The following is a 24,504-nucleotide window of genomic DNA, read 5'->3' as shown; positions in this document are numbered from 1 at the left end:
AGACCACAGCCTCGCAAGGGAGGCAGATGCACCAACAGAGTCAGGACACTAGGCCCATGCGGGGCAGAGCCGTGCCCCAGCGAGCAGCCAGCCCCTGGCAAGAGCTTCCCTCCGCCGGCTGGGGCGGGGGCGCTATTTCCCCTCCGGCTCTCCCAAGCCTGCACCGCACCATGTGCTCAGGAGCACAGGCCTGGCTCAGAGCAGACACTGAAACGCTGGACGAGTGACTGACTGCGGTGGCTTCTTCCCACCGTAGAGCCTCAAGGCACTCTTCTAATCGCAACCCCCGCTCCACAGCTCAGACTGGGGGATTTCTGCGCGGGGTTCAGGACCGCCTTGTCTGGTTGACTTCTCAGCGAGCGAGACTCACTGCTAATCACTGTAACATGGGTCACAGCTGGCGTTTTGCAGGGCGCAGGAACGTGACATTTACGTGCCCCTCTTCGGAGCATGGGCCCAAGGCCGGGAACCTGAGCCCCAGGGCACGGTCTCCCACACCACTCGGTAGGTGCTGGCAGACCGGCTGGGAGACGCGAGGCTTAGACTGGGCGGTCTTTCCTCCAGGGTGCCCCTGCTCAGGCTCGGCGTGGAGGCCGCGAAGATGGCGGGGAGCCCCCCACCAGCGCAGCCTCTCTGCTCACCGTAAAGTGAGGCAGGGGGATCAGATTGCCTTCCTGTAAGAGCCCCTCCTGTGCTAAGACCCAGTGCTGGCGCCGGCAGGGCGGTGCGCCTTACCTGAGGAGTTGGGGGGCTGGCTGGCTGCTCGGGTCCCCGGAGATGGAGAGGTGCTCGGCTCTTCCTGAAATGGAAGAGAAAGGCTCTGCTGTCGGCCTGCTTAAAAGGCCGGCTGGGTGGGGGACCTTTGGGCCAGGTCATCTAGAAAACCTCAGTTTTCCAAATTAGCCAACGAACATATATTATTTTTATAATCAGTGAAACAACAAATACGATTCACCAATGAAAACCCCAGGTCGCGGTGGGGAGGTGGTCCACCCCACGGAAGTCAGGGAGGAGAAGGCTGCAGGGGGACACAGTGAACGTGGCCTGGACCCCGGGCCCGGCGCTGCCCACAGACTCACTGTCCCTCACGAGGCGCTGCCACCCCTTGTCCACCGGGACCCTTCCGCAGCCCTGGGAGGAGCCCGCTTCCGGTCAGCCCTGCTGGTCAAGGCTGGGCACGGACACAGCCTGAGTCCTAGAGACCCCGGCGCTTCACTTCTCTTTCACAGGAGAGGAGGAAGCGCTAAGAATTTAGAATGTAGGGGCTTCCCTGGTGGCGCAGGGGTTAAGAATCCGCCTGCCAATGCAGGGCACACGGGTTTGAGCCCTGGTCCAGGAAGATCCCACATGCCGCGGAACAACTAAGCCCGTGCGCCACAACTACTGAGGCTGCACTCTAGAGCCCGTGAGCCACAACTACTGAGCCTGAGCTCTAGAGCCTGTGTGCCACAAGAGAAGCCACCGCAGTGAGAAGCCTGTGCACCGCAATGAAGAGTAGCCCCTGCTCCCACAACTAGAGAAGAAAGCCCTCGCGCAGCAAAAAAGGCCCAATGCGGCCAAAAATTAAAAAAGAAAAAAAGAATTCAGAATGCTCTGAAGGTTATCTTTAGCCCAACCAGGCTACGGGTTCATCAATGTTGCTGACTAGTGGGCCAGGCGGAGCCCTGAGCCTCCGGCCGCTCGTCCGTGCGCCCCACCATCCCCCAGACACGGCTGCTGCGTGTCTCTGTCCTGCACGCCCGCTCCTCTCAGAGCTCGGGGAAGATGCTGCCTGTCCTGGGAGCTCTCGCAGGGCTCAGGGCCCTGGTGCTCCGTCTCTGTCCTCAGCACTTTTCTTTGTCAGCAGTCAGTTTATTGTGTCCTCCCTTGAGCACAGAGGCCATGGTCCTATCCACCCAGGATCCCCATGCCTGGCTCCCAGCGGGGCCCCACGAAGGCGGCCCGTGCGTGTCTGCTCTGCCCGTGGAATAAGTCTGTGGCGACACTTGTAATGGAGGTGAGTAATGCAGCAGTAACACAAGCTGACGTTTATTATCGCACATATTTTGGAAAGATTCTACACTCTTAGGAAAATAGCATTTATTAAGTAATCATAATTCCTCCATTTTTCTCAAGCAAAACACATACAGCTGCTACCTGGAGCTTTTTTTTTTTTTTTTTTTTTTTTTTTTTTTTTTTTTTGCGGTATGCGGGCCTCTCACTGTTGTGGCCTCTCCCGTTGCGGAGCACAGGCTCTGGATGCACAGGCTCAGCGGCCATGGCTCACGGGCCCAGCTGCTCCGTGGCATGTGGGATCGTCCCGGACCGGGGCATGAACCCGTGTCCCCTGCATCGGCAGGCGGACTCTCAACCGCTGCGCCACCAGGGACGCCCTACCCGGAGCTTTTGACCAGAGACAGCCAGCCGACCTGACGAGACAGAACTAGCATAATGCTGACCAAAGCCAAGAATCGCCTTCTGCCACTGCCCACGTCAACTCTGCTTCCCATCTGGTCCATCCGAGCCTTGGGGTGAGGGCTCTCGGACGCTCACGGCCACCTCCAGGGCCAGGACTCCAGGCTCAGCGCTCCAATCAGGACCCGCCACGCCTGCTCCACCTAATGCGAGCCTGTGAGAGCCAGGACCACGGCTGCTCACACCTGGTCCCCGCGCCGAGAGCAGACCTGGCACCTATCAGACCTATCAGGAACCCCCCACCCTGTATCTGCGTGGTGACTGAATGAACCCCGGAGTTGCTGGTCCAGGGGCAAAAGAATGTGCTAGGCGTGGGTCTCAGGCCAAGTCTCCTGAGCGCTCTGGTTTAAAGAGAGAGTGGAATAAATGAAACTATATAAATCCACATGTATGCGTGGGGACCAGGGCCCAGAGGAAACAGGCAAGAATGAAAGCCATTATGGGTGAAGTCAGAGTAACTGAAAAAAATCAGTAAGTTGTTTTGTGTCATCCTATTATTATTTCAGAAACAGTTAACAAGAATCCTCGCTCCCAGCGCACGGGGCTCCGCCGCGCCCACACCCCTGCCCCGAGGCTGCCGGCCCAGCGCCTGGGGGCTGTGTTTTCATGCCATGGAACACGTCCTTCGAGCAGTGACATAACTGGCCTGTGGCCGGCAAGCGGCAGAGCGCCCGCCTGAGCCACATCTGACTCCACATTTGGGGTGTTTTCCTTCTTTAACTAATGCTTATTTGTTTCTCATTAATTATAAACCTAGTACATGTTCAATGAAGAGGATCTGGAAAACACTGAAAAGTATAAAAAAGAAAAGCCAGGGAATTCCTGGCGGTCCAGTGGTTAGGATTCGGTGCTCTCACTGCTGAGGGCCCGGGTTCAATCCCTGGGCGGGGAACTCAGATCCCGCCAACTGCACAGCGTGGCCAAAAAAACAAAAAAGAAAAGAGAAAAAAGAAAGAAGAAAAGCCAGTCTCCAGTGTCTCCGTCCACGCGGCACCTGCTCTGGTGTGTGGAACTGCCCTAGCCCTTGCCCTGGAAGAGGCTGCTCCCGGGCGGGCAGGGCCTCCTGACTGCGGGGGACCAAGGCAAACAGAACTCCCAGTGACCAGGAGGCTTCTTAAAAAAGGAAAGGAAAGAAAAGAAAAAGGGGAGTCAGAGGAAGAAAACTCTACCCTTGGGGTCAAAGATTTCTCCTGGGTCCCTGGGATTTGAAACACACTCTTCCTAGAGACCAGGGAGGAGGGAGGTTGGGTACCGGGGCTGGAGCTGTGATGGCGGGAACTGGCCGGCGCCTTTGGAGACCTGTAATTATTCCTGGGCTCCTGGCCAGACAGGCCTCTGCAGTTTGAGAAATTAGTGGGGAGTTAGCTGGATGAACTCCATACTCTGTGCAAGGCATGGGAACAGTGGAATATGCACGCCTGGTCCTCACAGGGCTCACGATTCAGCAGGAACGAGCGAGTCTGAACAAGCAGAAATGTGTGTGCTAAGGGCAGAGGAGAAGCATGGTGGGGAGAGGGGCCCGGGGTCCACGTAGCAGAGAGCCTTACTAGCCTGGAGGTCGGGAGCCTGTTTCTCAGGGAGTACTGTTTGCACAGAGAAGTGCAGCTGAGGAGGAGTTAGCTGCTGGGGCCGAGGGGACCGCATGTGCCAGGCGGGGGGACCAGGGGAAGGGAGGGCCGCTGGCAAGGCTGGAGCCCGGGGGTCACACCCGGTAAGCCTCGCCCTGCTGACGGGGGTGGCACGGTACCCTGGCGCCTGGTGGTTGTAATATTTCTTCTGTCTCCTGCCACCGAGATCCAACCTGTATGCCATCTGTAGTTAAGGTCTAAACTTAGCCGTTTCAGTAGGAGTCTATTTTTACAGGGAAAGCTTAACACAGAGGGAAAGAGTGTTAGCCACCCTAGTGACGGCGGGAGCCTGGAACCTGTGTGGACAGACTAGGCTCCAGGACCCCCTCAGGACAAGAGCCAGAGCGCTGGGTTCCTCTGCCCAGCTCCCCTGCGGCTCTTGCTGGAATCCACGGACTCAAGTGAAGCCTTTCAAGAACAGGAATAATTTGAAAATAATAACTGCCCTGGTCTTCAAGCAGACACTGCCTACTGCGACTGTACTCTCCAACCCCCCGAGTCCCTTGAGATCTGTCTGCTGCCCCTCTGAGCTCCCCAGCCTCCAGGCCCTTCCCTCAAGGCGCTCCCAGGCGGGTCCTGCTTCTCTGCCTCTTAGCTGCCTTCCCTGAGAGGCTGAGAGCTCCAAAGCAGAGCAGTGTCTGCTAGATGCTCAGTGAGCACAGGCCTGCCACCCGGTGCAGCGGGGACGGACATGAGCGCCCACAGGCCCTGTCCCCCTGCGCCACCCCCTCCTGTCCCTCTTGTCACCCCTGTCCCCCCGCTCTCCTACAAATCACCCAGCGAAGTATCTACCGCGTGTATGTCCCAACACGGTGTCCCGCAGGCCCGGTCCATTCACACCTCTGGGGAAGCCGGGGTGGGCTGGCCGTGGGGTGCGCTTACCGTTTGGCTTTCGTCTTCCTTTTTATCAGCCGGCTTGTCTGTCTGGGAGGCTGCTTTTCTCCTAACACAAGGAGGGAGAAGATACAATCAGCCCTAAAGGTTTCCACACAGAGCAGACGTTGCCTCTGTGTGGACACAGCTTGGTCCTCAGAGACTCCTTGCTGGGGTGTGACCCCTGTTTCGTGTGAAGGAGATGACTTGTCCAGGCACCCATCTGGCCCATGGCGATGCCCGGGTGAGTGTCCAGGCCTTCTGTGCTGGCCCCAGGACCCTGGACACAAAACTGGTCTGGGTGGTGGGGTGGGGGGCACCCCATCTCTGTCTACAGCACCTGAAGGCCGAGGAGGTTGGTCCGCACCCTGTCCAGGTCCCGGGGGACCTGGGCTCGGCCGGGTGGCCGCTGTCCTCCCAGGACGCTCAAGGCCTGGCCACGAGGGGCAGGAGAGCTGCCCCCGCCACAGGTCAGCCTGGGGGCATCCCGTCTGCAGGCCGCCTGCGGGACGGAGGAGGAAGCCTTTCCCTATCGCCCTAAAGCTCCTCCCACCTCAGAGCTCAGCAGCCATGTCCTCCCCGACCTGGACACCACGAAGAGCGGCACGTGCTCAGGAAGGAAAGAACCCAAGAGACGCCCTCTAGTCACGGCGCGCACCTCCCCGCAGGGATGAGCCCCCTTCTCAGACACTGAGAACTCGCTGCTCTTCTCCGGCCTCAGTGGTGGCCTACCTCTGGCTAATTCCCAAATCTACACACATACCCCTTCCTACTCTCCAAAGATCCGGCCCTGGGGGCTCTCAACCCAGTGAAGCCGCCAGGACACAAACAAAGCTCTCGGAGCTCACGAGGTAGCTGGCTGTCAGGAGGGAAGCTGGCCTGGCAGGGGTGAGGGCCACCGGCTGCCTGTCCCCGTCTAGGGACCGGCCACAGGGGGCTCCTTCCTCATCTTCTCATCCCATCCACCTATGGCCCTTCCCAGAAGCCCGGGACTCATGCCCGACTTCTTCCTCGTGACAGTGGGTCTGCTCACTTCTGGCTCTGTACTTTGTTTCTGGGCTGTCTGGCCCGTCTTCACTCCCAACGCTGCGTGCAAGCACCACCAGCTCCTGCCTGGCCTGCTACTGCCACCGCGCCCGTGACGTTCTGCTCCTACCCAGAGCCTGCGTTTAATCTTCTAAGGATACCCAGCAGACCAGGCCCCTCCAGGCCTGTGAAGATTCCCTGGGCTGAGTGTCTGTGGACACGCTCGGCATCGAGCAGCTCCCAGCGACACGGTTCCCCCGCCTGGTCCACTGCCGGGACAGGCCTCAGCAACTGAGGAGGCAGCGACTCCGCAAGGACCTTTGATCAGCTAAGCTCTGTTACTATGCCTGTTTGACAGATAAGAAAAAGAAGTCCTAATGAAAAGGAACGAAATGGGGTCATTTGTAGAGACACGGACGGACCTAGAGACCGTCATACGGAGTGAGGTAAGTCAGAAAGAGGAAAACAAATAGCGTATCTTAACGCATATATGCGGAATCTAGAAAAATGGTACAGATGAACCTGTTTGCAAGGCAGAAACAGAGACAAAGACGTAGAGGACAAACGTATGGACACCAAGGGGAGAAGTGGGGGTGGGATGAACTGGGAGGCTGGGATTGACACGTAAACACTAATATGTATAAAATAGATAACTAATAAGAACCTGCTGTATGGCACTGGGAACTGCACTTCGCTGTACAGTAGAAACTAACACAACATTGTAAAACAGCTATACCCTAATTAAAAAAAAAAAAAAAAAGGGCTTTAACAAGACCCTAGCCAAAAAATAAATAAATAAATAAAAGAGACCCCAGAGAGCTCCCTGCTCCCTTTCACCACGTGAGGACACAGCAGAGATGGCCATTTATGGACTAGGCGGTGGGCTCTCACCAGACACTGCATTGGTCAGTGCCGTGGTCTTGTACTTCTCTAGGAGTCTTGTACTTCTCTAGAACTGTGAGAAATAAAATTCTGTTTATAAGCCATGCATGCTGATTTATTTTTATAGCATCGCAAGCTGATTAAGATAGAGAATTAGCTGTCTGTACAAAGTGGAAGTAGAGATCTTCTTTAAAAAAAAAAAAAAAGTAGCCCTCGCGCGCATCTCCTTGTAGCCTCCACCCAGCATCCTGCGCGCCCAGGTGGGCTTCAGAGAGCAGCGTGGCCGCCCCTTGCCGGTCGTGCAGGGTGAGTGCTCTCGGTGGGCCCGGCTCTGCCACCAGCTTCTGGCGACTCACTGGCTCCTGGCACACCGGCCTTTTCCTGTTCTCAGAAACTTCCTCTCCGTTTGGTCTAAACCATCTAGGCCAAGCAGTCACTGGGAACGCACTGGTGTTGGACTTGGGGAGAGTGTAAACACTTCCTTTTTTAAAGAATCTTCTATTTTTATGCGAGGCCCCTCTGGAATGGACTCTAACGCACGTGCACACGAGGCTCTCCCCTCTAGCCTGCATCCTGGTCTACCTCCTCCAGGCCCTGGGCTCTGGGGGGTGGGGGGCGTGTCTCAGCCTCTCCAGGTAGTGTAACTCCACCCACCACACCCATCTCTGCTGCTCCTCTGCACGGAACCTCTCCTCTGCTGCTTCGGCCCAGAGGACGTGCAGAACCTCCTCCGTGAAGCGCCCCGGCTCCCTGGAGCTGCTCTGCACTGTCCGGCCGCAGTCGCCGGCTCACCTCTGGTCACGGCACGTGGACCCACCTGGCTGCTCCCCTACCCCTGTGCCCTCCCTTGCTGGGCACACAGGGCCCTGGACCGGCCCCGCCGAGACGTGCCAGACCAGCTACCTGCACTCTGGGGGCCTCTGTCTCCCCCGTGTCCTCGCAGTGCCGTGTGGGTTTACCGAAGACCCGGCACAGAAAGCGCTCGCCCGGGGTCAGCCGCCATGGGGGCACCGGGAAGAGCCTGGAGACTGAGAGAAGGCAGGAGGGGTCACGGGGGAGCAAGGCCCCTGCCGTTGCTTTTCTTGGGCAACAAGGAGCGTGCTGACAGGTGAGGCCCACTCCTGGGTCCTCTGGTGCCCGGGTGAGCCATGGCCCTGGAAACCCTATCAGGGCATTCCCGCTGCCACACCACATTTACAAGTAAGACCCAAGCTTTTGCGACCCTTCTGAGAGGGAGCTGTCTGATCTCTCCATCTGCCTGGGATTCAGTTGGGGAACAACGAAGAGCCATAGTGACAGGCTGATGGCCTTGGGCAAGCTGGAGGCACATGTGCTGGTGAGGATGGAGGCGGGGGCCGCAGAGCTGAGCACGACGGGGAGGGAACTGCTGCTCTGTCCCTGAGGGGTAACGTCCTCTGGGCTCCTACCACCTCAGCACCCCTTCTCCCGAGTCCTCCGTAAGGGCCCCCACAAGACGGGCCCCTTCGTCATACGTTCACCGCTGGGAATACTGCTATTTTCCCTCAGAACTGATCTCTGAAATGATCTCCAAATTCCTCTCTGCTCAGGACAAGGCTGACACATGGCAGATGTTTCAACGATACTTGCTAAACTGAAATGAGGAAGGACGTAGACCTCAGAGGACTCCTTTGGCTTGACGTCTCAGACTGAGCCCTGGAGAAGGGAAAGCGCGACGACCAGTCCCCTGCTTGGCTGAACCCAGGGGACGGTGGGTCCTGGGGCCAGGCAGGCTTCCCCTTCTGCCGAGGAGCAGCAGCTCCTGACAGTGGCTGGGTCTGGGGGAAGCCTAAGCACTCACCTCTTGGCCAGCAGCTTGTTCATTTCTTCCATGAGGCCTCCTCCTCCACCCCCACTGCTTGCCCGGTTGGTGTCAGACTTCGAGGTCCCGCTGGGACTGGAGCCTCCGGACGCATCTTCTGGCTAAGGGGAGAGGACGGCGCGCTTCGGTCTGGTGTCCGTGGCAGGACGCCACTCGAGGGGAGACGGGGCCACGTGTGATGGCAGTGCTGGAAGAGGTCGAGGCCATCTAGTCCCCCAACCCCACCTGCTGGCGGCAGAGCTGGAGTCCAGAGAGCGACCGGGCCTGGAGGGTCACGGTTGGCAGGCACCCCCAGGTTCACTGGCTCACGGTCAGCACCCTCGCCAAGGCCAGCGTGGCTTGAGGGGGGAGGAGGCACAGTTCTGTGTCCCAGGTGCTCCTAATCCCACAGCCACACGTACGGCCTTCTAGAATCCCCACCTCCCAGGACGCTGCGGAAGGCTGGGAGGGCCAGCTGAGCCTGAGGGAGCTGGTGGGCTTAAATGCAGGAGACCCAGGGCCTGACTCCAAACCGCAACTGATGACCTGCGTGCTTTGAACAAGTGCTCGTGCCTGCGCCTCGGTTTCCTCATCTACGAGGGCAGAGATCCCTGCCTCGCTTGTAAAGGACTAGCAGCAGGTTACGTAACTGCAGGCACCTACGGCTCTCACGCGGCCCTGTTCCAGTGGTCTCAGTAACCCGGTAACTGTGACTGAGGAGATGGGAGGTGCCGTCTGGCTGGGGAGGGCGGCGCTGCGCTCCCCGCCGGCGGGAAAGGGTCCGCCCGCCCCTCTGCCAGTTAGAAACCCGTCCCCCAGCCTGGTCCGTCCTGCCCACCCGCCCGCCTGTCTGCCAGGGCCCGGGACACTTACCCGTGGGACTCTTCTCAGCTTGGCCCCAGCCAGGGCGGCGGCCAGGCCGGACACGGAGCCCTCGTCGTGGCTGGCGCCCTGGGCTCCTCCGGCTGGCAGGGGGGGTGGGGGAGGGGGGGCGGCCCCTGTGGGTGGAGGCGGGACAGGGGGTGGGGGTGGGGGTGGAGGCCCGCTACACGAGAGGGGGGCGCCAGCTGCAATGGAGGGGTGCCCCGCTGGGAGGGTGGGTCCTGAAACAACAGTGCGCTCAGTGAGTGCCCAGCCCCCAGCGGGCGCCTCCCCGGGAGCAGGCACAGAGGGCAGCCTACTCCCCTGAGGGATGAGGAACAGCTCAAGGTGGCCTCTTCCAGGAAGCCCCCGCGGGATGCACCTGGCGTTGTTCCAGTCTCTCCCTACTTCGGGGGCCGGGCTGGACCCAGCGTCACATACTTGCTTAGCAGCCCTTGAGCTATGCTAACTTTCTCTTGCTCAACTGTGGTCTTCCAGTGGGACAAGAAGCTCTTCGGTGGCACGAATTGTGTCTTATTTTCCTTCTCTGTTTCTCCTCAGCTCCTAGCACCCCCCTAGGCTTCAGCAATTGTTAGTCCCCAAGATATAGCTGTGACTGCCCCTTGGCCTGTGGGGACAGCAGCAAGCAGCTGCGGGTCGCAGGGCAGACCGGGGCATCTGTCCAGGAGCACTGCTGCGTGCTAGGCAGTCCCCCGTCCCCCACCCAGCATCCAACGCCCGAGCCTCTGCTGCAGGCCTGGCCCCGTGCAGGGTGCTGGGGACAAGTGGCCACAGGCTCCCTGCTCACGGTGCTCATGGCCTGGTAGCAGCAAACCCATCACATGGCTGAAGGCAGAACTGTCCCCGCGGCAGGGGGTCAAGTGCCTCCTAGAGCAGGCGCATGTGGGCCGCCCTGGCCTGTGAGGAGGCGCCCCAACCCGACCAGAAGGCCGTGCAAGGCCTCCTCAGGGAAGCAATGACTGCGCTGGGACAGGACAGGACAGCGGGAGTGACGTCTGGTGAAGGGTGAGTGAGCGCGAGGGGGGAGGCCCTGCGGGAACTGAAGGAGCCGCGGGAGGGAGCGTGCAGGGCAGTGGGTCTGCGGGGACTGGGCCTGCGCACCGGGAGCCCGTGCCAAGGACCCAGGTTGTTCAGGAGTGATGGAGAAGGGTGACCCGGTGACAGGGTGAGACCCGCATTAGTAACGCAGGGGTGGGGCAGAGCGGGACAGGAGCCCGAGGGGTGCAGCGGCCCAGCTGAGAGGGGGCGGCACCAGACAGCATCCCCACCAGCGGGGGCTTCTGCAACCAGCTGGGGCCCGGGGTCCTCGTCAGCAAGACAGGGAAACATTCACCTGCTTACTTCACAGGGCTCGAGAGAATTAAGTGAAACAAAGGACATGAAAGTACTTTGTAAGTTATGAAGTCCCATGCTTACTAATCAACATTACCCTGTTCCAGAAAACCCCTCTGCTTCACTGTGCTGAGCTCCAGTCACTGTTCAGGACTGAAGCCACCCCTCCCCTGGGGTCTTCTCTGACCCCCAGGGCAGCTGGGGCCCCCTCCACGTGCCTCCACCCCTGCACTGACTTGGTAACTGCATGTGCCCCGCGGTGACCCAGGGTCATTAGTCTGTGTCCTTGACTGGACAGTCAGCTCCCTGGGGCAGAGGGTGCATCCGCCTCGTCCACCGCTGTGTCCTCAGCCCTTAGTACAGGGCCTGAGACACGCTCTACTCAGGGGATGAGTCGGGGGAGGACCAGAGGCCCGTGGGCAGGGCTGGGCCAAGCTGAGCTAATCCCCGCACCCGTGCTCTGTTCCCTCGTTTCCCCACGTTCACCGGGCGTGGCTGTCACGCTCTGAGGCCTGTGCGACCAGCAGCTGGTCACAGCGTTCCCAGTGTGTCCCTGGGCACCATCTGGTGAAGGGGCGCCAGTGGGCACAGGCAGGGGACACTCTCACCTGTGGCTGAGGCTCTTCTCTCTAGAGACTCCTGGCGCTGCTGCTCCATCACTTGTCTGAAAAGCAAACACAGCAGAGTGGGTCTCACCTCCTGGGGCGAGACCGCGCGGCTCTGCGTCAGAGCCCAGGCTGCAGAGCTGGGCTTCGCCGGCGCCCCTGGGGGCTCAGCAATGAGCTCGCCTCATCCCACCCTAGGCTCCGGCTGCTAGGCTTGCCGCCCTGCTTACAGAGGCAGAGTTGTAGGCCCTGGCTCCAGGGCTCACACAGGGGAGCACCGGCAGCCGCTGAGTCTTAAGACATCTGGGCAGACCAGGCTCTCCCCTAGGCTGGACAAGCTCGCCTAGCTTTTGGGGGCCTATGGCCACAACAGACTCGACCTCAGGGGCACCCATTCTTACCGCACCTGGCTCAGTTTCCTGGAACAACTGTCAGGCATTGTTGGCTGTGAGAGAAGCGGACACTAAGGCTACCTGTCCCCTTCCTTTCCCACTGATCCAGCTGCGGCCTGGCCTCCATCTGGAGGGCCATTTGGGAGGCTGCGCTGTAGTGCGCGGTGTACCTCTGCGGGGACTAACCTCCTAGCTCCTCGCACGAGTGGCCCTGGGTTGCTCTTCAAGGCTGGACGAGTGAACACACTGACCCACAAACACATCCAGAGAACCTGGGGCTGAGATGCTGGGGGAGGAGGGGCTCGAGGAGTCATGTGGGCCCGGGTGGCAGCAGGGCTTCAACTGCTGAGAGCCAACTCTGAAGGCCTGTAATGGGGCGCGGGGCTGAGCGGGAGGCTGTGGGCCACGCGTCTGCTCCGCTGGTGTGCAGCGCGCTGATGTCTGGGGCTGGGGCCGGGTGTGCGTGCAGCAGCTGCTCAGTACGCGCTGCGTGTGGAAGAGCTACACGGGGCTGCCCAGCTGCCTTCCCCTTGGAGGAAGGTCAAGTGGGACCCGGGGTTTACTGCAAGGTCATTTAGAGGTAGAGAGCTTTCTGGTTCCCGTTCTGGGATTCACTGGTTTGTGATTACAGGCAAGTCATTTCCCTTTCCTGGGCTTCAGATTCCTCTCCATAAATAAGCATAAGAACACCTGTTTCATGGGGTTCTTGTGAGGATTATGCCCGAGATCTAAAAAATAATGAAAAAGACCCTTTTGACCCTAAAGAGTCCCTACCTCACTGCTGCGCACCACGCAATTCCTCTCTTTCTGGGCCCCGCTCCGTGGTGACTGCCAGGGATGCAGGGGGAGTAGGATCCCTGCTCTGCAGTTTGATGCCTGTGGTTCACAGACTGACCTCCCGGGGTCGCTCGGTCTGTGCACAGTCGACTGCAGACAAAACTGAATGGCCCTCTGCAGCCAGTGGCCTGGAACACTGGACTTGGGGGGTGGCGTTAGATAAAGTGCGTGGTGTTTCACCAGTTCTGAGAGCACAACTGCAGGGTGTGTTTAGGACGCAGGCCCTTCTCTGGGTGGAGGCAGCCCTGGGACCTGGCACAGGGCTGAGCTGGGGCCAGTTCTGGTTCTGCTTCTAAGTCTTGCTTACTTTGGGCAAGTCATTTCTGTTCTCTGAGCTTCAGTTGGCTCATGTGAGAAATAGTATGGGTAGTAACAACCCCTGACGGCTGATGTGAGGATTAAAATGAATCAAAGTGTGTAAAAACCCCTTGTAAACTGCAGTATGTTATACTCCTGAGAGGCTAGCAGACAGGCCAGGGGAATTAATAAAAGGGAATCTCTGGGCTTCCCTGCTGGCTCAGGGTTGAGAGTCCGCCTGCCGATGCAGGGGACACGGGTTCGTGCCCCGGTCCGGGAAGATCCCACATGCCGCGGAGCGGCTGGGCCCGTGAGCCATGGCCGCTGAGCCTGTGCGTCCGGAGCCTGTGCTCCGCAACGGGAGAGGCCACGGCAGTGAGAGGCCCGCGTACCGCAAAAAAAAAAAAGGAACCTCTGAGGTCAGGGGGACTGGTCTCGGCCACTCGCTGCAAGGCTGCCACCTTCATCCACTGGACAATCGTGTTCATATCAGCATTATTTACAATAGCCAAAATGTCAAAGCAAGAAAAATAATATAGGAAAAATGTGGTCTACACATACGATGGAATATTACGTACTTTAAAAAGGAAGAAAAAAAATTTTTTTTTAAAGTTAGAAAATTCTGACATATGATACAGCCTGGATGCCCCCTGAAGACATTATGCTCAGTGAAATTAACCAGCCACAAAAACACTTATTGTATGATTCTGTTTATATTAGGTACACAGAGTAGTCAAGTTCATAAAGATGGAAAGTAGGATGGTGGCTGCCAGGGGCTATGGGAGTGGGGAGGGGGGAGTTAATGTTCACTGGGCATGGAGTTTCAGTTTGTTTGTTTGTTTTTGGGGTTTTTTTTGCGGTATGCGGGCCTCTCACTGTTGTGGCCTCTCCTGTTGCGGAGCACAGGCTCTGGCCGCGCAGGCTCAGCGGCCATGGCTCCCGGGCCCAGCCACTCCGCGGCATGTGGGATCTTCCTGGACCGAGGCACGAACCCGTGTCCCCTGCATCGTCAGGTGGAGTCCCAACCACTGCGCCACCAGGGAAGCCCGGGTGTTAGCGTTTAATGGGGACAGAGTTTCATTTTTGATGCAAACGTTCTGTGGATGGGTGATGGTGCTGGTTGCACAATGACGTGGGCGTCCTTAATACCACTGATCTGTACGCTTAAAAATGGCTAATATGGTAAATCTGATGACTTTTAAAATTTTAAATAAATTGTTAAAAAGCCGAAAAAAAAAGAAAAAAAAGGAACCTCTCCAACCTGAGTCTGGGAAGCATATTCCCATCTTTCCTTCGTTAACACTGTTACCTTCAAACAGGAAGCCAAGGCCTAAGGCAGTAACTGGCCCAAGGTCACAAAGTACACCATGGCGGCCAGAAGGTGCTCAGAGCAGGGGAGAGGCTCGAGAAGAGAACTCCCTGAGAGAGTCTCACAGCCAGGTGAGGGTGGGGATGTCGCCTGCCCAGCTCCCGGCCCCGGGCTCTGCCTGCCTCACCACAGGCCCCTGGAGGCACGCCCTCTCCCACTGACCCGGGTGAGGATGCAGGCCCCAGGCCTGCCTCCGCAGCACGGCTCCCACAGAGCCGGGACTCCAAGCCCCTCAGAGACGCTGAGTCCCCACCCAGGAGGCACAGAGCAGGTTCAAGCCCTGGCGCTGCCTCACCTGGCAACGTGACCTGGGGAGGCTGCTCCCTCCTTGGCCACCACGACCTCTTTTGTAACTTCAGGACAATGGCACTGGCCCTTCCTCCCAGTTCTAACACTTAAGAGGCTCCTTGGAGGGGGCCGGGGGGGCAGGGCGTCACCCTATGGCCCAAATCCCACCGGCGCAGCCCTGGCCCAGCTGTCCAAGAGCAGCTGCAGTGCACAAAGTGCTCTCACAGCCTCTGTCTGCTTTAACCTCCACCGGGAGGTGAGCAGGCAAGGGGTTAAGATCCTCCAGAGAGGCCGTGGCACCCACCCAGGGCACCCAGCGAGAGTGTGCCAGGACCAGGGCTCACGAGGCCTTCGGACAGAGCACAGGACGGGGTCAAGGACGGGCCTCAGTCGCACAGGCCTGGCGGGTCACGTCCGCCCATCTCCAGCAGTACAGCCTTGGCCACGTTACTGAATCCCCAGATGACTACCTCCTAATATACCCAGGAGGGCTGTGCTCAATAAGTGAACGACACAGGACACTGCCAGGCTGATCACGAGGCTGCAGCGCCGGCGAGCTCACCCCCGCCCCCTGCCCCCCGTGAAACCACACCCTCTCACGGTCACTGGCAAAGCAGCAGTGAGCTGGCTCCCCTTCCTTTCTGGTCAGGCCTGTTCCCCCGCCCCCGTGTCTCTCTGGGAGTCCTGGCTGCAGCCACAGGTGTGTCCTCCAGGCTGGCCCCTGCTGCTGGGGGGTTACCTTCTCTGGATGTCCATCTCATCAGGAGACGGGCCATTCTGCACCTGACGCTGGCTGGAGGAGCCTGTGGGGCAGAGAAGCACAAGAGCGCAGCGGTTAACAGAGAAGAAAGGACCCCTGGGACTCTCCCTGCCTCTGCCCTCTGGTCCCACCGGAGACGGTCTCAACTGCTGGTCCTTAGCCCTGCAACACCCTGTCCCACCTCACCCTCTCAGTCAAACCTCCTTCTCCCTTTCTTGCGGCTCCTGCCTTGGCGCCAGTAAAGGGGGTGCCATTTCACACGGCTCAGAATCGCCCCTTCTCGCCTGACCCCTCTGGCCTCCCTCTCAAACTGCACCTGCTGTTGCCACTTCCTCCTTGCCACTGTGCCCTCGACCCTCACCATCTGGCTCTGGCCTCTCCATGCCCCACAAAGCTGTTCTAACGAAAATTTGGAATCACTGAACCCAGCAGATCCATTTTATTCCGCCTTTTGAGCAGGCGAATGACCCTTACGGCAGGTATGTGTCGGAGCCGGGGTTTCAGCACCGGGTCTGGGCCGCAGCCCCGTGCCCCTCACCGCGATGTGACGCCCTCCTGCCTGCATCTAGGAGTCTGGAGCTGTGCGGTGGGCAGAAGAGGACAGAGCAACTGTGGAGCCTTCCAGGCTACATTCCTGCCCTTGACCCTGAAGGCAGGGCCCCAGAACAGGCGAGGTCTGTGGAGTGTACCTCCTGTTCAGACCGGGGCTGGTGCTGTGTTACATTCACAGGAAAATCAAGCTTTTGCTCCAATCTGAGAAGGAGCTGATTGTTCCTTCTCTTCGCCAGCTCAGGTGTCACTGGGGAACTGTGGAGTCACAGCAATGGGGGAGGGACTCCGGGCAAGCTGGCCTCAGGCCTCGCTGCCTAGGTGGGGAAGGGGCATTGTCTCCTCTCTAGGATGAGGGGCGTACGACAAAATCCACGATGGGCAGAAGGCTTCTCCCACAGGTGCTTCAAACAGCTGAGAGATTAGCAGGGCGTCCCCTGGGCCAGGGGCACAGCGGCACAGAGAGTAACAGAATCTCAAAGCCGAAACAGGTCATCTGATTCTGGGGCAAGCTTCTGCCCAGCACAGGTGCCCTCCAGGCCGGCTCTCCGAGCATGATCCCCGCAACGCAAGCCTCACCTCCCAAGGGAGCAGGTCCCTTCCTACACCGAGGTCCCAAATCTACCCACCCAGGAAGGCCCGATTTCCACCCCCAGGTGTGACAACACGGGTTGAATCCTTTTCTACTTTTCTATGCTTGACAGTCCTTTCCAAGCCGGGAGTTTGCTTCCATATTCAGCAGTGCCCAGTCCTAGGCCCCAGTATGGGCTTCAGTCACGTTTTCAGTGAGCCTTGCTTTGCTGCTTCCAGACCCCTGTGTGGATGCTTTAGTTGGGGAAAGAGGATCCAGGTGGTGGGCAGTGGGCCAGCTGCTTGACGGGAGGAGGCCTCCCAGCACCTGAGGATAAATTTCTCCCCTGGGTGGCCCTGCCTGACCCTGCCTTGTTCAATGCCAACTGCTGAACTCAGGGGCCGGGCAGGAGAGAAGACGCCTGCGTACTCTTTACAGAGGTGACTACATAAATATCTGGTGGCCTGGCACATTAGCAGGTGTGAAATAAATACTGGCTTTCTTTTCCTGTCTCTAAACATGCTTGTTCTGCTTTACTTAACATAAAATAACTCTGTTCTTTCTAAAAATTGGTTTTTCTGTAAATATGTCCGGTATAGATATTAGAAAAACTTTCAAGTTTAATAAAGAAAAAACATTCCTAATTAAAAAAAAAAAATCCGCGGTGGAGGGGATCTCTTTTCTCTCCTACTCCGTGAGGCCCAGGCCTTAGGGCTCCTCTCCTCTTGTTCTCAGGAAACCAGAGAAAGAATACGAGAACACTGCTTTACAGCAGTGTCAGGTCACTTCTTTTAATTTAATTTACAGTTACTGTAATTCTCACAACCCTACTGGACAGCTCCCAGGAAGGCTTGTAACAGACGAGGGAACAGCCCAGAAAGGGTAAGTGACACACCTGTAAACAGGAGAACCAAGCTCAGACTACCCGCAAAACGCCACTTTCTTTCTTAAATTCAATCGCACCGTGGTGTCGGCTGAGACCGGCCTGTAGGATGAAGAGTGCAGGTGGCAGACTGGCCAGGAGAGTCCCGGGTGAGGGGCCGCAGCCCTCAGACAGCGCCCAGGCTCTGCCTGGTGTCCGCGCGGCGGACAGTGCCACCCACTCAGCCCAGCATTTGGGGCTCAGGCCTGACAGCTGGACTCCTGCCTTGTTCCAAGACCCGGCCTCGGCTGCTGGGCCCGTGCCCGTGTCCGGATCTGCCCCTCTTCCAGGGCCAAGCCCCTGCCCCGGAGCCCCCGCCTGGCCCCTGGTCTGAGGACGGGAGCCCCCCCTCGTTCTGACCGGGCCCCGCCAGCTGTCAGGACCCCCGCTGGCAGCCAGCTGCCACAGCGTGAACTGCAGAGGTCCTGCGCTTGTGCCCCTTGTTCCGCCCGCCGGCCTGGACTGCCTCCTGACACCCTCAGCCAGCCGGCCTGGCCAGGGTGTGGGAGGACTGAGCGCAGCCCTCGCTGCTCCCAGGGGGCTCCAGTCCCTGCGCGTGAGGCATCTCAAAATGCGACGGCTAGAACTTTAGACACTACGGGGCAGGAAGAGACAACACTGGTTGCGGAAGGCCTCCCATTCTTCTTAACCTCAGAAAACGCGGTTATGTTTTGAGCTGCGAGGGTCCTTAGCATTAGGAAGTATAGGCCCTCTGTCTCAGAGGGGAGGGGTCTGTCCAGGGTCGCGCGGGGCGTGCCTCCTTCCTCCTGGCCCATTCCACCCACTGGCCACGGTGCCCCACTGGCAGAGGCGGGAGGAGAATGGGGAGGAGGCTCCACCCTCCAGGACGGTCTAGGGCCTTCAGGAAGCCTGGGCACAGCCCATCTGCAGATGCCTCTTGTGTTGAGATCTCAGGGCGGGAGCATCGGGCGGCTGATCATCACTCCCGTCTGTCCCGTGCCCCAAGTTACTTCCCATGATTCTCTGAGCAGTGCGATCAGAAGCCAAACACGCGGAGTGTCCTGTGCCCGAGTCACCGCAGGCCAGCCGTGCCCCCACCTCCAGGATCCAGGATCCAGGTGAGGACCGCAGGCCACTCCACCCCCAGTCTCCTTAGCTACCAAGTTCTCTGCTGCTGCGTCTGAGACCCCAGCAGAATCCACCTGCCTCTCCCTGCTCACGCGGCTGCCTCAGCATCTCTCCTGGACCCGTGCCTTAGTCAACCAAAGGGACCTCCGCCTCTACCCACACCCCTTTCTCCCCATCCAGCTTCCACACTGACTGCAGATCACATGATCTCTGGAGAACACAAGTCTGACCCCTATGGGGTCAAGTCCAAGCTCAATGGAGTTAGGAGTCCAGCCCATCCCCACAGCCGCTTCTCCTGGACTCACCCCCCACCCCGCCCCCGCAGCAGGCCTTCTGCACCTGCTCACTAAGCCTGGATCACCTGCTGTGCTTCCCACCTCCCCGTCTCTGTGTGGCCCCCATCCACCCGGGACACCTTCCTCACCTACCACGTCTTCAAGGCCCAACTGCATAGCTGCCTCTGCCAGGAAGCCTGCCCTACCTCCTCCTGCCTCCACTGCTCGGCCTCTCCCACACCACTTTCTGATATTACAGTGATTGGAGGGCAGAGACCACGCCTGTCACTCATCACTCCCTGCTCAAGGCCGGCTCACATCAGGTACTCGGCGTATTTTATCAAACGGAGTTGGGAAGGTCTGAGGGAACCTTGGTGTGATCACCAAGCCCAGGGAAAAAAGCACAGGTGAAGGAATGGGACTGAACTCGCTCAGATGAAGATAAGACCCACCTAGAAGCGAGCCACAGAAACACGGGGCTCCCCAGGTCCGTGCCTGTTCAGAGAGGAGGCCGACTGAGGCCCAGTTCCCAGGCCAACTACTCCCCGCCGGCACCAGGGGCCCACTGCCGCCCGGAGAAGGGGTGTTGGTGGCTTTGAGAGGTGGGGAGGGGGCTTGCCCAAGGCCATGGGGCTCGGTGTCACAAGCTTGCCAAGTCTGGGAGCTCCAACTGAGACAGATGCTGCCCTTCTCTCACTCACTTCAAACAAGTTTTGCAAAGTCACAATAAAGAGCCTAATTTGCACTACAGACACATGACAAAGAGGAAAATTGAACGTGGAACATGGACCCGACGTCGGGAGAAGCGGGGTGCCTGTGAGGTTCTGGTGTCTTGTGGGTCCAGCCCACAGCGTCAGAGTGCACACCCTGGTGGCAGGCCAGGGCAGAGGGTGGCCTGTGCCCGATGGAGCCCCTGACCACAGAGAGGAGCCTGGGGATGGGACAGGCAGGCTCGTCTGCTCTGAGTCCATCTGACACGATGCTTCTTGGGGAAGGAGTGACTTCTTGTCCCCTGAGGCCCACATTCCAGCTTCAGGTCGGAGTCCCATCACACACCCACTCCTACAAACACGCTGGTGACTCAGAGGAGGCCCTTTTACCCTTGGGGGTCATGAGGTGGGGGACGGAAAGGAGAGACAACACCAGAGGGGAGGGGCAGGCTGGCCAGACCCAGGCCACGAGCCCACCCGGGAGGGGGGCTGGCAGCCGAGGGCCCTAGGGCAAGTCACTGAGTGACCGGAGGCCACACTGAAGGGGAGAGAGGGGCTGGGAGGACTGAGGTCAGACCTGGGGCCTCAGCAGCGAGCAGGGCGTGAACGACCCCGCGCCCTCCACGGGGTACAGGGCTGTTCCCAGATGGGGTGAGAGCGCCCGGTCCAGGTACTGCGCCCCGAAGACTTCCACGGCCTCCATCTGTGACGCAGATTCCAGCGTCAGATGCGATCATCCTCGGGAACACTGCCCTCATTCAGCAGCAAGGGGCCGGGGAGAGCAGATGGAGGAAAAGCCGGCTGCACAGGGTCAGGCTTCCGGGAGAAGGGACCCAAAGGGGCTGACCCCCGGCCCCGCCCCAGCCTTGCTGAGAGGGGTGCAGGGGACAGGCGGGGCCCAGGCCCTGCTCTGCTGTGCAGGGGGCACCTCCTCACGGGGACTCTGCGAGCCCAGGCTCCCTGTCCCCTAGGACGTATTACGTGCACCTGTATGTGCCAGGACCCGGGCGCACAGCCGTCCGACTTAACCCCCAGGCACGTAACTGTCCTGTTCTCCACGTGCCCGGCACTGAACGTACTTCTTGGCATCGGGTCAACACTCGACAAATATCTGTTGAATAAATGCATGACCGGGCCCCAGGCAAACTGCCTGATGATCGCCAACAGCTGCCGAGGCTGTGCAGGCGGCACACTCTAGAGCTTTCCCTCACGCTGGAAACAGGCCGCGGCCGAGCCGGGGACGCGCCTCGCGAGCGGGAGATTCGCGAGCAGGGAGACACCGTGGTCACCGGCGGGGGTGGCACTTGGCCAACTCGAGGCGACGGGATGCGGGATGAGAGAACTCAAGTTTATCGAGCAGCCACCACGCTGCGTGCCAGGTCCTGCGCCAGAGACTCCCAGACGTCACTCACTTAACCCGCACCCTCACCCCAGGAGCCTTGGTGCCATCCGTATTTCATCCTAAGGAAGCCGGAGAGCAGACTTCAGCTCCCTTAGACACATGCCCTTGAACTGCTCCGCCTCCCGGGGAAGGAAGGGTGGGGGAGGCCGGATGGGCGGACAGGGGCAGAGGGTCCTAGAGAGCAGCGTGAAGGGCGGGAGGCAGGCAGCGGCCGCCGGGTTGGGGGGGAGTGGGGGGAGCCCCGGCGCCCTTTCCCGGCCGGAGTCCAGCCCCCCCAGACTCTCAGCACCCACTGGCCTCTGGAGAGGGAGACCGTGGGTCGGCCTGCCTGCCGCCATCCTGCCTGACCCCACGTAGGTGCCCTGCCCACGTAGTGCTTGGGTGAAGTGAGCGCAAATGAACGCTCCTGACCCAGGAGAAAGATCTGTATCTCAGGTTCTCAGCTGTGCAGAGCCTGAAGGGCCGCAGCGAGGAGAGACCCCAGAGCCTACCCGGGGTCTACTTCCCAGTGGGCTGAAGCCCGTCCTGCTGGCACTGTTCCCACGGGAGCCGGTCAGGACCAGACAGGGGCCTGGACGGTGGAGAGCGGAGCTCGTGTTCCCCCTCCAGTCCTCCCAGCACCCCTCATTCCTGTTTCCCAGCCCCTCCCCGTTCCTGGCTAGCCTCCCTGGACTGTTTCAGTTTGTTCAAATCCCCTCTGGAGTGAACCTGGAGCCGGGGAGACCCAGGTTCTTGCTGGATTTCAGCCACGCCGTAGTTAAGCCCCTCCCCGCTCCTGGCCTCAGTTTCCTATAGAGTGAGAAGGATGGAAGCAAGGATCTCCTAGTTCTGAATCTCTGCAACTTAAAAGGACAAACAAGGAAATACACCTAAATGTTCACAGTGGCTACCTCTGGATTGTGGGTTCTTCCCCTCTTTTTAACTTCCAAATTCTGCACAAGCAGGATGCATCAGCTTATAATAAAGAAACAAAAGACTTAAGAGTCCCCACGGAGGGGATAAGCGCTCCACTGCGACTCCACCCTGAGTCTGGCTGTGCAGGGCAGGCAGAGGCCGTACCGCTCCTGCCCCAGGTACCGCACTTCAAGTTACACAGCTGAGGTAGGCAGATAAGCACTGCGGACACCTTCTCATGAGAAAGGCCGTCCTCCTGCTGGCCATTAACATTTATGAGGCCCTGGGACACCAGCCCCCAGCTCCTCTGGGACAGAAGGGACAGGCCAGGTTTCCAGGCAGTCTCTACAGGAAAGGCATCCCCTGGGCCTCCTGAAAAGATGGAACCTGAGATCCCAGCAGCACCAGAAACCAAGGATCCAGCACCTGCTCAGTGATGCCTGATGGAATTTCTGGCCAGCAAGTGACAGCCACCTGGCCCAGGCTGGGCAGAGCCCCAAGCCCTTTCGAGCCCCCTTCCCCTCTGCCGTCTCTCTGGCTGACTCCTTCTCCTTTCTCCAGAGGCGCTTCCATTTTGGACCGGCTCAGAGCCACACTTGGAGATGGGGTGCAGCCTTCCCTTCTCGTGTCTAGGTTCCTGCTGCCAAGCGAGCAAACACACACGTGGGAATGGAGCCTGTGATCCGGGCCTAAGCTCAGGCCTGGCCACGGTCTTCAGAGCCACCCTGCCAAGGCCACCCAGGAATCGGTGGCAGAGCTGGGACCAGCGCCCAGGGCTCTGTCCACACCAGCACGCTGATGCTCGGCTCTGGTTGGACAGACAGCTGCCTCACCACCTCTGAGATGCTCAGGAAGCCCAGGCAGGGGTGCCTAACCCACCTCCTGAGCCTGGCTCAGCAGCAGACAAATCCCGACTGCCACGGCCCTGCCAGTCTGATTGCTTGCTGAAAGCTACCCCGTGTCAACTTTCTAGTGCCTTTCTGCCAGTCCTTATGAGGGAATTTAGGCTCACAGTGGCTGAGACGTGAGGCAGCTTGCTTTGTTTTACTCAGATCACCAGGGCCAGCTGTTTTATCATCCACTGCAATCCTGTAATACACCCTCATCCACGGGCCCGCCAGTTATGGCTCAACCCCAGGGTGACCGGTGGTTAAAGCTGTGTCTAAGAGGCCAGTGTCGAAATGACCTGTAGACCCAGGTCAGCACGTGCAGATGCAGAGGCTGCAATTCAGAGAGGGGCGAACTGCCCAAGGCCACACAGTAAGAAGCACCTACCAGCCTTGCAATTAAGCACCAGCATGGTACGCCAGAGAGCAAAGGCCCTTTCACTCCAATGACAGCAGGAGGCCTGTGTGCCACCCTGGGTGCTAGCAAGCAGGGTCCCCTCTCCTGGCGTAGAGGGATCCTGAGGCCAGGGGAAAGGGAGGGACTTGCCCAAGAACACATCCAAACAGGGGTGAACGGGGCGAGAACCGAGGTCTCCTGGCTTCCAGGCCAGGATGCTGCCAACCAGCCTGCTTAGTCCCACCCAGGCTGTGGTCCTCAGGCCAATTATCATCCTAGTAAAATATTTTTTCTCCCTTTCTTAATAAGCTCCTTTCAGCACACATTACACACCTTGAAAAGGATCTCAAATAGAATAAAGTGCAATAAATCTGTCACACATTTATTGCCTGCGTGACAAACCACCTTTGCGTCATTTTTGTGATTAATCTGCTCAATCATCCAGGGCAGAGCCTGTCAGACCTATGTCATAGACGGGGAAACTGAGGCTTGGAAAGGGTGAGCGACTTCCCAAGGCCACAGGTACCCCAAGTGGACGGGGCTGCTGGGACCGGAGCCCACACTGGCCGCGGCCCAGCCCGCGTGCTGCCGCGTCTGCCCACCCTTCCTGCAAGGCCTCGGTCAGAACAGCATCTCAACCCTCCGACCCTCAGTGACAGGGAGGTCGTCGCAAGACCCAGAGCTCCGGCCCCGCCTCCCCCAGCACCTGGGAGCGGAAGGGGAGGCCCGGGAGGAGCGGGGAGGAGGGGGAGGGGCTCCCGTCACCTACAGCTCACTCTGCAAAGCACGGTGCAGTCGCAGTGGCAGAAGCAGAAGCAGTGGAAGGTCCACTCCCTGCTGACCATTACGGGCAGGCCCCGGGGCGCAGTCCGGAGGCACGCTGCTCACATCCTGCCCACTTACCTCTCCTTCCTCAGCTGCCTGGCTTGGGCACTGGGAAACTGATACGCCGGGCAGCCGTCAAATGGGCTTCGCCGCTTCAATGTTTAATGAGGCTTCCCAGCTAACCTATCAGAACCCGCCTGCCTACCCGACTCCAGAAAGCTCTGGGGGCCCAGGAGGAGGGTCCAGACCCCTCGTGGGGCCAGCCCACGGGCCCTGGTGACGCCAGGTGTCTTCCAGAAGGAGCCTCCCACCGTGGCTCGCTCTCCTCTTGCCCCCGTGGGCTGTGGGAGGGGACGAGGTGGGTGCGGAGCCAGAGGGAACAGGTGACCAACCGAGGGAAGAGTCCCAGGCACTGCTGACCTTGGCCGCCCGCTCTTCACGAGCTCCATCGGCCGTTCCTTGGATTTCCTCTCCTCTCCTCGCTGCTTCTCTCAGCCAATCCCTGCCCCTCCTGCCTGCTTTCCAGCCCAACCGGCTTC

General features: G+C 59.2%; 1 protein-coding gene across 8 annotated transcripts in view; it reads right to left on the bottom strand.

Moving 5' to 3' along the window:
- EVL (Enah/Vasp-like) overlaps window positions 1-24,504 on the bottom strand; it is a 164,714-nt gene that overhangs the window by 7,455 nt on the left and 132,755 nt on the right. For all 8 annotated transcript variants that reach the window (XM_033420170.2, XM_012531593.3, XM_049706517.1 and 5 more), the window contains 6 exons: window positions 15,424-15,487; window positions 11,505-11,560; window positions 9,556-9,785; window positions 8,683-8,804; window positions 4,965-5,025; window positions 736-799 (listed from right to left, as the gene is read on the bottom strand). In XM_033420170.2, the coding sequence (XP_033276061.1) occupies window positions 736-799; window positions 4,965-5,025; window positions 8,683-8,804; window positions 9,556-9,785; window positions 11,505-11,560; window positions 15,424-15,487 (597 nt within the window). The remainder of the gene's footprint in view (window positions 1-735; window positions 800-4,964; window positions 5,026-8,682; window positions 8,805-9,555; window positions 9,786-11,504; window positions 11,561-15,423; window positions 15,488-24,504) is intronic.

Source organism: Orcinus orca, chromosome 2 (assembly GCF_937001465.1).
Source record: "Orcinus orca chromosome 2, mOrcOrc1.1, whole genome shotgun sequence".
NCBI lineage: Eukaryota > Metazoa > Chordata > Mammalia > Artiodactyla > Delphinidae > Orcinus > Orcinus orca.
Note: the sequence above shows the minus strand (reverse complement) of the source record. Positions and strands in the feature narration are given on the sequence as shown.